We start from the raw sequence: 15,726 nt of genomic DNA, 5'->3' as shown, positions 1-15,726 counted from the left end.
CGAATTTTGACGAATTTTTGTTAATGGTTGAAATGGCTCTTTAGAGACAAAATTTTCCTAAAAATGATAAACCACGAGTAAAAAATGAAATTTAGTTTGCATATTAAAGTCGACCTTCAGAAATGACTGCGACCATTTTCGAGACGATCTGGAGCCTTAAGCAAAAATCACTTTTTCTCCTGCACACTGGAGTCGCTCCAGAAGGCGCTGCAATTAACTTCGGAAGCTCAAATTTTAATCCTACCACAAGTTTGATATTCTTAATCGATTAGGACAGTTAAATCGCGAATTTGAGATGACGAATTCACGAGTGTATTTTTTTTACAAGTGCAGGTAATACTCCATCTTGAAAAAAAATTCCAGTAGCACATATTTTGGAGAAAAGTGTCCAAAAGCTTCGCTAATATCCTAAAATCGACCCCCCGAATCGATTGCGATCATTTTCGAAACGATCTGAAGCCTCCAGCAGGAATTGGGTTTTCTCCAGCACAGTGGAATCGCTCCAGAGAGTGCTATAATCAACTTCGGTAGCTGAAAATTCAGTTCTGTGGTGTTGATGACATGGATTTTCAGTATGCCAAATTTCAGCTAAATTGGAGGTGACGAGTTGACGATGTTCCCTTGCAAGTGTTCGAAATTTAGTCCTAGCAGTAGTTGGTGGGTTAATGAAGCAGATTCATTTCTTTCTGTATTTTCTTCTAAAAAATGCCTGAAATAAAATTTTATGCTTAGTTTTTTCAAAATCTGTTTTTATTTGTTTAGTGTTTTTGTGAATTAAAACCAACAAATACCTACGTTAAATGAATTATCTTATCTGTTTTTAAACTAAAACAATAGATACCTACACATTTGAAATTCCAATTGCGTCGATCAAATTAAATACCTATACGTACGTTAATCGATTACAAGAATAACTGAAAAACATAAGGTGAATAATCTTTAAAAATTTATACTACGCAATATCTCACAAATAATGTGCAATACGTGTTGAAATAGAAATTGCCTACGATAATAAAACACGTGAAAAAATTCCTACGATTCAACTTGATCAATTTGGCATTTGAAAAATCATCAAAAAAAAAAAAAAAATACTATCGTATGATCAATCGTTCGACATGAATTTTTCACCAACTTGGGCAAATGAAGTTTAATTTTCCTAGAAAAAATAATAACGACAAAGTGTTCCAAGATTCCAAAATATGCATAAGTTCACCACGTGCTCATTCACACGACGCATTTTTCTGAAAATTGTTTTCTTAATTACAGCCTGCGCTTAGCCAACTACATACGTCGAGTTCTCCCATGAAGCGAAATTTTAATTAACTACATGCCCGAAAAATAATAAGGCTAAAGGCCTTTCCAAATGATGACTCATGTTCTCGGTGGTATTCCATTCGGATAATTTCTACGAATTGTGTACGTTATTTTACGCCAGGTATTACGTATGTACTGTTAGAAGTCGAGCAGAAACTGAATGACGGCGTAAAATTCATTGGTACTCAAAGTCTCGAATAATCGTTGTTCGTACAAAAATCTAATTAACTACGTTGATAATACTTTACGAAATTTCGATCGGTAGAATTTATCAATAAAAATAAGCTTAACGTACGTAGATGGTAAATGAATTGTGAAAAACTAAATAGCCCTCGCAATACTAAAATAAAAATAACGCCTTTCGTTCATTAGTGTACCTATTAGTTGTATATTATGTATAGTAGATGTAGGCTCATATTTATCTATACTCAATATCGTCGAGAAATGTTTATTTTTTAATCATTATGAAAATTTTGAAAATAAACGGAAATTTTAATTTCATAATTAGTGATCACGTGTTTAGCTGATGGACTCATCAAAATATAACTAGCTTTTTTATATAGCCAAAATGCAACTAAACCACAAAAGAATGGATCACCAAATTGTAATTTTTTGGTGGAAAAAAACTTTACAACTTTGAAGTGATCTGACGACCACTGGGAAAATGGGTAGCGCGAACGTGCATGAGTCAAAATGAAGTTACTTGTCAGTAAAATAATAATAATAGTAAATAAATAGATAAATACAACTTTGGAAAATAAAATATGGTCCCAAGTCTCGGTATTAATGAAACCATGTGCGCACTACAACAACCGCTCATATTCATTTAACAAATTCTCCGAAAAAAAAAATTGTATGGAAGAAACTTTCTTTACTCCCTTTCCTCACTTCCTCGTACCTAAATTTACTCATTGGCAAAAGTGCCAACACATTATTAATTATTAGTGTTATATTTTAATTACACCATTATCATAATTACAACACCCAGACGTCGCAGATGTATACTGAGTAAAGTGTGAGTTAACATTTTGAAAAAGTGAGTTTATCTTGTCACAATATTTACAACCAAAAATCTATAAATACAGAGCAAAAAGCGTTGTACCTTTTCCACATTCGTGTAAAGCAGACTAATAAATTGTAAACTTAAAATTTAATCACCGGGAAAGGTACTTATAACAAAATTACGACGAAAAACTTTCACTTCTCGTCATTTAAATAAGAACGAATCGTTTTTATTTTTTTCCAAAATTCTCGGAGGAGGTGAGGAGCTAAATAAATGTAGTAGTTGTGTCTATATTTTAAACCAACATGTGGAAACTCATAACTCATGTTGACGAAGGACAAAATTTTTATAAAATTTTAATAGAAATGAGCTTAATAATACAAACGTGTATAGGTATAAAAAATTATCTTCTGTGATCACTCTCTTCTCAACTCTATATTTTTCAAGGAAAGTGTTCAGTAGAGCCATAGCTACGATACATTAAACCAACGAAATGTAAGTTGCCATTTCTTCATTGTCAGGAGTTCTGAATTTTCTTCAAGTCTGCGAGTAAGCCGAAGCTGAATCGTCAATTCGAAAATAAACTCTTGGGGAAAAAAACTTGGATACTTTTAGGAGTCTTGGATTTATTATTAAAAAGCCCAAAAAGACTTGAAAAGATGTACGAAAAAATATAATACATGATACACTGAAATATGTCACGAAATTGAAGCAACAATCGATATTTTGAAATCTTGATGATTAAAATTTCTACAAATTACAAAAAAAGGATTTGAAAATTTTAGCATGGAAAAATTGTCATGAATTCTAAAACCTTCGAGACTTTTAGATATTAAATCAAACAATTAAATTTGGGAAAAGTTGCGATAAGTTGTTGGCATTTTATCAAACTTATTACTTAAAACAAAAAAAAATTCGCATGATTTTCAGATATGTTGGACTTTCAAAAATCTGGAAAAAAATGTACATAGATAAGCAGGTTTGTAGAAAATAGATTTTTGGATTCCTATTGAATCTAATTCAAACATCTTGGAATAAATTGAGATTAATCCATTGATGTTTCGTTATACTTTTTAAAAACTCGAAAAAACAATAAAATTATCAATTCCCAATATTTCTAGAAGCTTATCTCTACATGGTTGAAAGGATTCCTTTTAGTGGAGACTTTACATCCAAGTTTGCGATTACACAAATACCCTAATTTTAACATACCTATCGAGCAGGCTGGAGATTTTTTTAGACCGTTTTGGAGCCTCCAGCAACTTTTTGGAAATTTCAGTTGACTCACTATGTTGAAATAGGATACATACATGTAGAGTGAATTTTAGCTTTCTAACGTCATTTGGTAACATTTTAAAGAAATTTCAACTTTGAAAAATCTACTGAAAACTCCAGAACTACTCAAAACAGTCTGAAACCGTCTCCTATCGATTCGGATGGGTCGAAAATAGCTTATATACCAAATTTCAGTTTCATAGGTCGATTTGGTGAAAGGTTCCCTATTTTTCAAGTGGCTATATTTGGGTTTTTTAAATTTTAAAATGGTCAATTTTGGGTAAAAAAGTTGCAATTTTCCAAACGAAAATTTCGCTTACAAATTTGATTCATTTTTCAAAAATAAAGTGTTTGATTTTTTTTAAAAACTCAGGGTGACAACATACCTATGCATTTTAAGGTGGATCAAAAAAAAAAAAAGAATTGGAATTTTGACGAAAATTGGCGAAGAAGTTAACTGCGAGTAGCAGATTACACAGAAAATTTTTGAGCCGCCCAGCTGTTCAGGAGGCTGAGCAAGGGGTTCTCAAAATGGGATGATTTTTGAAAAAAATCGTGATTTTTTGCCACTTTTGAGTAGTATATAACCTGTGCAACCCCTCGGCCACCCCTCCACCCTCAAAAATTGCGATTCGAGTTTCTGAACCTCCCTGACCTATTAAATTCAAAATTCAATATCATTTTCAGCTCTCTACCAAACACTTTGTACACCCAGAAAGCATGGCCCATGATTCCTTAAAATCAAAAAACTTGTTTCTGGGTCATTCCACGTCAATTGGACCAAGAAGTGGTGGGGGGTTCGGCGATTTTTTTGAAATTTTTCCTGTGGAAAGACCTTCCAAAGGGATGACCAATGGCGCAAATCGCAGCCCTCTAGCGAAGGCAGCCAGGGGGTGTCAAAGTTTTCAGTGAACCTAAAATATCATCCATTTCAGCAGTGGATTACTCGATAACCGCGATACCTACCAAAATGGAACATTTCCCCATAGTTAGGGGTTTTAAAAGGCTTTTAGGTGATATCATAGAAATCAGTGTTGTCACTTTTTTTCGTACAAACAATCAGCTCAAAAAGTTTCGAAACGTAGTTTTCACATCGTTCCGACTCTCAAAAATTCTGAAAAAATATATAATGGACAACTTTTCATGCTGAACAACATATTAAAAATTGGGATGGTAACATGTTGCAAAGTTGATTTTAAAAAATTATAAGTTTGCGAAAAAATGCGATTTTTTGATTTAAAACATGAAAAAAAGTTTTGATATTAGGTGAAGTTGACCCATTTGACCGCTATTTTTACGTATCTGTTGAAAAAGTTGAAAAACCCCTTTCACTCGATGAAATGAACCCCTCACAAAAAAATCAAAATTCGATCAAATTCAATTTTCAATTTCAAACATCAAAAAAAGTTTAAATTTATTCAGTTGTCTTATTTTGACCTCTTTCTGACGTCTTTCATGAAAAAGTTGATAAAGATTACACTCACAACAAAAAAATAAAAATTCGTTCATTTTTTGAATTTTTTCGAATTTTGATTTTTTTGTGAGGAGTTCATTTCATCGAGTGAAAGGGGGTTTTCAACTTTTTCAACAGATACGTAAAAATAGGAGTCAAATGGGTCAACTTCACCAATCAAATTTTTTTTTCATGTTTTAAATCAAAAAATCGCATTTTTTCGCAAACTTAAAATTTTTTTAAAATCAACTTTGCAACATGTTACCATCCCAATTTTTAATATGTTGTTCAGCATGAAAAGTTGTCCATTATATATTTTTTCAGAATTTTTGAGAGTCGGAACGATGTGAAAACTACGTTTCGAAACTTTTTGAGCTGATTTTTTGTACAAAAAAAAGTGGCAACACTGATTTCTATGATATCACCTAAAAGCCTTTTAAAACCCCTAACTATGGGGAAATGTCCCATTTTGTTAGGTATCGCGGTTATCGAGTAATCCACTGCTGAAATGGATGATATTTTTGGTACACTGAAAACTTTGACACCCCCTGGCTGCCTTTAAAAATGGGCTAGATGGCTGCGATTTACGCCATTGGTCATCCCTTCGGAAGGACTTTCCACAGGAAAAATTTTAAAAAAATCGCCGAACCCCCCTACCACTTCTTGGTCCAATTGACGTGGAATGACGAATGACCCTTCTGCATCCTTGGATTGCTTTAGTTAGGATGTCTGTTCTTGAATACGTTATAGGTAAGGTACCTATTTCCCAAAACTTGAGAAAATCAGCCCGAAAAGAAAAATGTTCTTCAAACAAAAATAAATTCAAAATAATACCTAATCAAGTAATCATAAAATTCATCTCCGGATACTTTTAAATCATCTTGGACACTGATTCCATTCATGAAAAAAATCAAGGAAATGTATAATATTGTGGAATTGTACGTAATATTCTATTGCATTCAATTAGCATGTACAATTGTACACTGTATAGCACAATTACAGAATTAAAACCTGTAGACCCACCTCACTCACCAACAGTGGGTATCAATAAACCGTGCATACGAAATTATCCCGCCAAAAACTACGTATACTACACTACGTACTAGAGCGTTCATTGATACACGCATTAATGAATGCAGGGCGACAAGAAGGGCAAGAAGGGCGCATAACGTAAAGTACGTAAAATATACTCGTCACTCTTCAGAACGAAAACTTCTCCTTGATACTTCGAAGATACTCCCACTTTGTCGAACTCTTCAATTACGTCATTTTTATTCTATAAATTAGCCGACCGGAGTGTAAATTCATTCAAAACATTAATTTATCTAGTACTGAGTACTCGTAATCGTAGCTGGTGTTTCGCGATAGCACTACGACTATTATACCGTCATACGCATTCATTCGTGTTGTAAACACATCCGATTTCCTATAGTTTTTAAACCTCAAAAAGATGACTATGATCGATAATCAGATCGAGATCGCAGAAGGAAGAAACAAATACACCGTCAAGCTGGCAGTTCCGAAGTATTCGTCTGGAGAAAGAAACATGCAATCTATAAAAGCGGCCTTTTTCGGTTTACAAATGAACATGTTCAATACGTTGGTTGTATTCAGTGTCGTTTTACTTCTCTGCGCATCCATCATTCGAGCTGCACCTACCACCGATGAGTTAGATAATTACACCGAAGCCGTAAGTGAATTTTCAACTCTATTTTGTACTTTTGTTTTCAATTTTTTTAGAGTAGAAAGAATACGATAATTAGAAAAGTAGATACGAGCAGTATGTGATAATTTAATTGCGTACTTGGCATGCGATGATTTAGGTAATTGCGTAGAAAAACAATTTGTTTACGGCAGATCAAGTTTAACAAATTGTATACTTAGGTTCGTAATAAGCTCTTTTGAATGATCTTTCTTCTGGCTGGTGGGACTAAATTTGAAAAAGTAAATTGATTTCAATTTTACAAAATAGGTATGAAAAAAATTGATGAAAGGAGTAAAACGTATGTAGTTTGTTTATGAGGATTAAAAAGTTGATGGATAAACTAATGAACTGATCTGAAAACAAAGATTACGTCGATTTTGAAATACAAATACAACTGATTAATTTTGTATTCTTTAGAACAGGAATAAAGCCTTAAAATTGAAAATTCACAAAAACGATACGAGCAACAAAATCAAAAATTAAAGAAGAAAGACATAGAGTACTTAATTCAAAATAAGGACGAAGATATTTGAAATATTGAGGAAAACATATCAAAATTATTCGTAAAATGTACTAGGTAGGCAACTTTTTTTTGGGCAAAAATGTCTCTAGAAAAGGTATAAATTTACTCGCAAGCAAAAATATCTGGTAGGCCTATTAAGTGTTATATCGATTATAAGATTCCATTGCAATTTTTGGGCAACAAATGATAAGATTGGCAATATTTGATAGACAGATTATATCGCAATCAAAAATACTTTTAACACCACCTCCCAACATATTTGTTCCTACGTTCAATTAACAATAGGGTAAGATTCAAGAGATAAGAAAACTACTCGCCTTCCCTGTTGTAATTTTATTTTCAACAAACATTTTACCTAGGAGAAATTATTATTTTCTGAGAACCTGATGTATTCAAATCTCAAAACAGAACCAATCTGATACCTGGATGTTGAGACTATGTAAAGATTTGAATATTCTCAGTTGGAATAAGGATCGAACAAGGATACAAAATCTTGGATGTCCATGTTGTCTAATGTAATTGTTTTGATTTTTTTTATCTTCTTTCAAATTTAAGGAGCTAAAGTTCCAGTATCGAGCGAGAGACATTTTTTTTCAAAAAAACATTATCAGATAGGACAAATTTTAGCCTGAAGCTCAATCAAAATCAAACTTTTATAATTCATTTCATTTCAAATGTCATTAGTATTACGGTTCCTTTAATTTAAATTCCAGGCAAAAACTCAACACGAAGAAAAAAATGTAGTTCAAGGCCTAAAGTTTTTCCATGCTTATAATTGTGTCTATTTTGCAGAATACCTTTTCTTTCTCACACAATAAGTACAAGACTACCACCCTTCAATTTTGATATTAGGCAAATCAACTTGACTTTTATAATATTCTCCACAATTGCATACTGGATACATTCCTTCCTATTTATCAATTTGGCAAATTAGTAACAAGTTCATGCAACGTCGTTTTTTTTTTTTTTGAGTGGTACCCGGTTATATCCAAATCTTGAAGCAGGACATCCACTATTCCACTTATCAAATACGTTTTATAATTCGTATACCTATTACTGCACGAGTGAGCAAATACCGTAGTAGACTTATTTTATTCCTTTCAAAATGACGAATACTCCAATATTTTGTGTACGAGCGATGTTAGGAAACCATTGTTTTGTTAATTATCATGGCGATAAATTTAACAAAAGCTCTCAATCAGCGATCCCTTCGACGCAAATTTCAATAAGAGAAAAGATATTAACAGTAAAGTAAATTTACGAATGAAGCCTAAGCTGTTCTGATTCATTAAATTACAATCTGGACAAATCCGACCTTTCGTACTTGGTTAATGTATTTTCAAGGCCAAAAAATGATAAATGTTTAGTCCTTCCATTTCTCTTAGTTCATTTCGTTGAAACGTAAGCTTATATAACATTTAAATTGGTCCAAAAAAAAGTAAAGAAGTGTAGCTGATAAGTTGCTTAGTGAAAATTATAAAATGGAAAAGTATGGTAGAAATCTATTTCAGTAGGTATATGTGCATTTAGTATGAATTTTGAAATAGGTACACGAAGATAAGTAGGTAAGCATATCTTTTCGTACATTCCGTACCCACTTTCAATTTTGGATTAAAGCTATCAGAAAATTTCTATTAAAAATGCCTAAAATTCTCCAGCTGCACAAATTTATTTTCCTAATACACAAAGTTGGTTCGATTGTCCTTATACCTATTTTTAACGAAAGTAATTAAAAAATACGGATTTAAATGGGTTAATACACCTTTAAAATATATAAAGACTGCTACCCACACAACACGAAGTTGATTAGGTGTACCATACAGGTATAGTTATTTTTATATCATATTGTAGTTTTCATTTTTGTTATTTTTCCCCTAAATATTTCATTATCAACCAAAAGACCTTAAACCTGGTAACCACACAATAAAAACATCGCATCATGCGTCAAACATCCATTTCTCAATCGTTGAACAGAACACAATATAAATCTATAGTCTTATTCAAAAGCAATGATGAGTTAATTTCCAATTTCTGATGATAAGTGTACCTACGAGTAAAAATAAAAAAGTTCACGAAATAGGCAACCTGCCGTACACAGATATGGAAAAACAAACGAAAGACGAGTTGAGTCGAGTTCGATTTGCTGATAAGAATGGAATTAGCAGATGGTTTTTTCATTTTTCTATTTGAGGTATTTGTAATTGTAACATTTTTATGTTCAGAGTTATATGTAGTTAACTTTGAGCCAAAGGTCAAGAAAAAAATTATCACGCGTTTACAACTACGAGAATTATTTCTCAATATTTTGAAAACGAAACGATTTCTTATTCCTTAATGAACTATGCAAGATGATACGATAACGTTGACGCCATCATTCATTAAAACCATCGAGTGTAACAAATGGCGCGATTATTGCCACCGAATGATCTGATTCCAAGAATGAAGTTAGGACGTTAGGTACTTATCACTGCTTAGGAAATTTTCTACAACGAAATAGCAGCCGCGATATTATTCGAGTTACCCCATAAAATTCAACTCACCGATTCCCATGCATTATCTTCTTTGTAGCATAATTTGTCGCTTGAATTCATGACTTGGGAGACTGGCGAAGTTCAAGGTGGCTGATATGGATATCTTCATGGATCACTGAAATAATTTTTGTCAAGATTTAGGTACAATGGCATAGAGAAAACTCCCTCCTTAATATATTAATTTTTGTGAGAAGCTGTACCTTATTTTCTTTCCTTCCTATTATTGTTAATATACCTACATATACTTTGAATTGATGGTTCAATTGGACATTGGTATCTTATTCTAAATTAAAATTGAATCTTCATTTAAGTCGAAGGCAAACATTTTTGAAAAATACAAAAGTGTATCGTAAGTCAGCAAAATAAAATATATTCAAGTCTTTTGGAATTTCGGTGTGAATTATTTAGTTAGAACATAATTTTTCCAGTGAAAATGACGACTCATTTTCACAGATGCTAATTTTGCCAATTTTGCCATTTGAAAACCCATTGAGGTGGACAACTCTTCATCTCCTTCTCACTTTGTCCCTGTTCATATTTTGTACGCGTGGTTCAAGTATTGAGTGAATCTGATATGTACTTTTGTATGTTTAGGTATCTATATGTTTCTCTAATTTGCATTTGCATAGGGCGAATATTATATTATACCTAACCAAAAACGAATGCATTCAATCAGGAATACCAAATATGATATAGCGGTCAAGATCTGGTCTTACTTTCCTATTCAATACAGTCATCGCTCCCAAATATGTACTTGCTTCAGCCTCAGTTGCTGGAAGCGCCACATACAAATATATAAAATAAAATGTGGAATGGAATAAGAAATATTCACTATAATAATACTCACGCTAATTTGTCACGTGTTTCAATGTTTTTTCAGACATCACCAACTCCATCCACTACAAAATCACCCTTCACTTGCTATGGCAGAACACCTTGTGGCTGGGCTGTTTACACTCGATGGGAAAGGAAATTCGAATACTTCATGAAAAATAAGTAAGCAAACATGAACATAACGTTGTTAATAGGATAATTAATAATTTGTCATCGTTTTTAAATTTTTACTCAAATGAATACACCGGAATTGTTGCCTGTCGGTACTCATTGCGAATAAATGATGCGTTTATTAACTCTTACTTGATATTGCAGTCAATAATTGGAATAAACACTTCGATGTCTTTATTTTACGCATATTAGATCATGGATGTAGTATCATCAAGTCAGCAGATTTGAAATCTGAAAACAAATTATCGACACATTGTAAAATTTATGGCTTAAAATATTTCTGCAAAAACAGTACAAGCTAAAAGATGGTTTTAATTATTACCTGCATAATTATATACTTACTCAAATCAAAAAATCAAAATTTGATAACTCAAACACAAACTCAAAATAAATAATCAACTCAATCAAATGAAAACAATGTCAATGTGCACAAATTAGCAATTAGCACAAACTGCACAAACAAATAATCAAAATAATTAGATAAGGGGACATTACGTAATCAAACATGAAATATGACGTCATAAATGTCACGATCATCACAGGGAAATGCATCTGTAACACTTATAACATGAATGCATTGCATTTGCATTGCATAGTGCCATTTACGTTTAATTCGTTGGCATTTTTAATTTAAAAATTCTCATTTTTTTCAGTTGCGCTTGTGCAGACGACAAAATTTGCAAAATAGATGACGACAATGTATCAATCGCTGCTTTTGTTTATCGTTGCTTCAATAGAACAAGTACCGACCCAGTGGAAGAAGAGTGGTTCATGAAGCAGTCCCACCGATAATTTTTACTATTTCATATTAGTATGAAAAGCTTTCTTTAAAATCTTTAAGTATTCGTACTTAATTTATATTGGATATAACATGAAAAAAAAGGATTGTTTTGGAATATTCAACTTTAAAGTTTAAACTTTCTTTTCGCATTTGGAAATTGGAGGTACCTAGTTTTAAAATACCTTACTCAGTTACTCGTATACAAATCTCTTTGGCATTATACCTACTTTTAATTCTACATGGTTTTCGCTTCGTGCTCTCCTTTGATTAACTGTAATACGGTTTGGACTTTCAATAAAAACAGACTAAAGACGTGCCATAATAGATAAATATTTCTAATTTATCAAGTACCTACCTTTTCCTCCTCCGTACGAAATCTATAAAAAATACCGACACACCTCGCTATACTAAAAATTGACAGATTGGAAGCAAAATTAGTTAGGGAAATGATTAAAAATGAAAAAAACAAAAAAACGAAACCTCATGAAGTGAATTATCCAACAAATAAGTTTAATTTATTTTAAAAAATATGATGATTTTTGAATTTGATCATTTTCCTGCGTTATTTAAGCACCTCTTTTCTTTGCGTACCTATATTTTTGAACTATTCCATCTCATGAGAGGAATAATTCATAAGTTCAGTTTTTTTTTTTTTTTTTTTTTTTTAATTATAACGAGCTAGATCGACGATTTGACGATTATCAGTTTAATTTTTTACTATATCTCAATATTTTAATTGACCACAATAAAATCCACTCCAAAGTTCATATGATTCTCTCCCATCAAACTAATGTTAAAATAGAAAGTAGAAGAAAAAAGAGAACAGACGAAAAGATATACAAAAAATGAATTAGGTACTCGTTTACTCCCTTTTATTAGCATTTAATTTCGTATACCTACTTACTTTAGCTATCCATGTATTTAATCTATTACGGATCCTACATACCTTAATTAATTTTTAGAAGACAAATACATACTACGCTTGAATAATATTTAAGTATTATATTTTTTCTATTTGTTATAATCCTTTGGATGTCTTTTTTTTATTATTTCTTAAGTGATATTTATACTCATTCATTCGTAAAATAAAATTCATTTTCGGACATTTTTTCCCCTTTTCAAAGCTTTATTACATAGGTATTTACTATTCTAATAATTCGAAAATGATAAAAGAGGTCACCATCTTGGCAAACGATGATTTTCCACGTTGAATCATCAATTGAACGACAATTTTGCAAGCAATTCATTAAAACGTTCAATTTCCTTTTTTTTTTATTAAAAATGAAAATCTAGGTCGAATTGCAGTTGAAAAGCCTTTTGCAACTTTTAAACGCTGAATACGAATTATTTATCCATGTTTTCCATTTCCAATTACCAGATAAAACCAGATTAAACACGGCACAAGGAAACAGACATTTTGAATATCAATACTTTATGATCAATACTTTCTTAAAAAATTGCACACTATATCCACAAAATGAGTATTTTAGATAGATACATTTTGTTATATGAAACAAAAAAGTTAAAAAAACAATGTATTTTGTAGAAGAATTGGTACAAAAATAAATATTTTTACAATTATAATTGAATTAAAAAAACATTCATAAGCGTATATAAATTAAAATATCAATTATTTACAAACAAGTAGATAATCACAAAAAAACATGTGAATTAATTAAATTAATCAATTTTTTTAAAATTCTTTTGAATACACCACATTTCAACGTCATCGATGATCAAAAAATCCTTACATCTTCGTTATTTTATACGAGATCACAATCAATAATTTTTCGAAAGTACATTAATTATATAACAATAATACGGTTATTTACACAATGTTTCATCATCATCATCATCATCATCATCATCTCAGATGGAAGAAAAATTTTAGAATAACACTTTGGTAAAACGAATCAACTCTCTCGTTGAAACACATTCGTCACATATAAAAACAACACATCTTAATTTAAAAAAGAAAAAAAAACATAAAAATTATACACAAGAAAATACAAATTCGCGACATTAAATTTTAAAAATATCTTAAATTATCAGAAATTAAAAGTAAAAAAAAGTTACAAGTTCACATGATATGAAAAAGACTGAAGGTTCGAGAATAAACCTGAAAAAATTAAATTAAATTTCATTCGAAGAATGAAACATTAAAAAATAAAGTAGTCAGCTGTCATACGATTGATTAAAGAGAAAAATCAAACTGCACCATGATTAAGTAGTTTTCTCTATCAATCGCCGATCTGATTACCGTTTAAATATTTATTTACCTATTCAACTTAATTTATAATTTTTTATCCGTCAATGTATTCAAAATAATAATCAAATGACTAGTTCTTTCCTATCCGATGATAAAATTGTAAAAACCATCAACAAAGAAAATGCCACACCTTGAGTAGTTGTGAGGTAAGAAGACATTTTTACACATTAAAATTTGTAAAACTAAGCTTATTAAAAGAATAGGTACGTCTACGTATACATAATATGACTCTAAGCGTTGATGTTATTCGATAGGATAATAATTTCATTTCAATTATTAATGAAAATAATTTCAAAAAAAAGAAGGAAAACAAAAATAAAATGAATAACAAACAATGCATTACAAACACGTGTGGAATTCATACTGAAAATTCTAAGTTAATCGGCCTCTCATTTTGACGTTGAAGCTTGTTCTTTGTTTTTTTCTTTGATGCATTTTGTTTTAAGCTTGCAACATTCATCTTCGCAGGAACGTTTAGTGCACTTTTTCCTATTACATCGCACACTTCCATCCTACAACAAAATATATATTCATCGGAAGGTGATACAAAATATTAAAAAAGAAAACTAGGAGATTGTAATGTCATCTAAGTAGGTAAATGGAATTTCATTTTACCTTGCATCTGCATATAACACATCTTTCGATTCCGTGAAAATATATATGAGGATGCCATTCTTTTCCATTTTCGTAAGGTCCTCCACCATAGGTATGTTTACATCCACCAGCTGATAAAATTTCTCGTTCACTTTTAACAGGATCTTGTTGATCAGATACAGTCACATCGAAGGCGATGGTTTTTGTTTTATTAGGACAAATCTTACAGCACGCCCTCTTATCCGGCCTAAAGGCTAGTTTTTCTTCGCAAGTCAACGGAGGGCAATCTACACGTCCACATCTGACTCGGAAGTTCGAAGCCTGAAAAAAAATTAATTTAAATAAAAACCGTACTGATTAAAATACTTCAAAGTGAACCAGGTTCATTGAACTAACGTCGCAATGGCAAATGGTACATGTTTCAAAACCATTCGGTGGCATATAAGGATACCAAGCTGACCCGGCGGGATAAAGTTGTCCCCCAAAAGAACACCCGTTACTTGCAGTAACCGCCTCGGTGACATCTAGAATAAATTTTCATCAAATTCAGTAGTTCTACTAGGCGCAATTTTCATTCAACTTGTAGTTTTTTCCTTACTGTGACACGAAGGACAGCAAACGCCAGGAACGGTGTATTTTTGCGGGCAATTCAAAGCTGGGCATTGAATATCGTCGCATTTAGTAACCCCACGATTACAATTGCACATAGAACATACGTTCAATGTTGACGTCCATTGAGTTCCGTGCTCGTAATATACCGAGCCGTGAAAACATTTAGTGACTTCCGGTTGTTCTGATTCATCGTTAAATAGTCGATAAGATGGTATGTTGTTATCCGCTGTACTATTATCCGTCGTGTGTGGTAAACAATTTTCCGGGATTGAGACCTAAAATACGGAATACAGTCGTTGATGAATGGAATTAATTCAATTTACATATCAAATTGCGTTTCATTCGACTAACATATTTTCAACACTTATCAATCGGCTAAATTCGCAATACTCGAAAATTGAACTGAAGGGTACATCATCAATTAATTCTTTTTTCGGCAATGTATTTAGTAGGATGTTGAATGTCAAAACGATTTGGTATGAGAAAAGGGTACCAATTTAAGCTTAATTTTGATACTGAATTTTCAAGGAAATTTTTTCGCTCTAGTTTAAAATGATTCTAATTTTTGGCGGAGATGGAGGAAAGAGGTAATTTCATTTTCTTACTTCACAAGCTCTTTGAAAAAAAATTACAGTATAGGTAAATATCGGAGAATGAAGCG

At 31.9% G+C, this 15,726-nt stretch overlaps 2 protein-coding genes and 1 long non-coding RNA gene across 11 annotated transcripts in view; 1 reads left to right on the top strand and 2 right to left on the bottom strand.

Moving 5' to 3' along the window:
• The window catches only part of LOC135831469 (uncharacterized), a 75,468-nt gene extending 64,683 nt beyond the window's left edge, over positions 1-10,785 (bottom strand). Inside the window, exons 1-2 of the long non-coding RNA XR_010556183.1 lie at positions 10,652-10,785; positions 9,814-9,919 (exon numbers count right to left, since the gene is read on the bottom strand). This is a non-coding gene — a long non-coding RNA (uncharacterized LOC135831469). The remainder of the gene's footprint in view (positions 1-9,813; positions 9,920-10,651) is intronic.
• Positions 6,345-12,695, top strand: LOC135831463 (uncharacterized). Its single transcript, XM_065343975.1, has 3 exons — positions 6,345-6,735; positions 10,685-10,800; positions 11,463-12,695. The coding sequence occupies exons 1-3, from the start codon at positions 6,496-6,498 to the stop codon at positions 11,599-11,601; spliced, it is 495 nt and encodes a 164-aa protein (XP_065200047.1). The 5' UTR covers positions 6,345-6,495; the 3' UTR covers positions 11,602-12,695.
• Positions 12,233-15,726, bottom strand: part of sog (short gastrulation) — a 35,971-nt gene continuing 32,477 nt past the window's right edge. For all 9 annotated transcript variants that reach the window (XM_065343942.1, XM_065343944.1, XM_065343945.1 and 6 more), the window contains exons 13-16: positions 15,052-15,340; positions 14,850-14,977; positions 14,475-14,774; positions 12,233-14,371 (exon numbers count right to left, since the gene is read on the bottom strand). In XM_065343942.1, coding sequence (XP_065200014.1) covers positions 14,249-14,371; positions 14,475-14,774; positions 14,850-14,977; positions 15,052-15,340 — 840 coding nt within the window. In that variant the 3' untranslated portion in view covers positions 12,233-14,248. The remainder of the gene's footprint in view (positions 14,372-14,474; positions 14,775-14,849; positions 14,978-15,051; positions 15,341-15,726) is intronic.

This window comes from Planococcus citri, chromosome 1 (genome assembly GCF_950023065.1).
Source record: "Planococcus citri chromosome 1, ihPlaCitr1.1, whole genome shotgun sequence".
In the NCBI taxonomy this organism is placed as follows: Eukaryota; Metazoa; Arthropoda; class Insecta; order Hemiptera; family Pseudococcidae; genus Planococcus; species Planococcus citri.
This window is presented reverse-complemented; position numbering and strand designations above follow the sequence as displayed.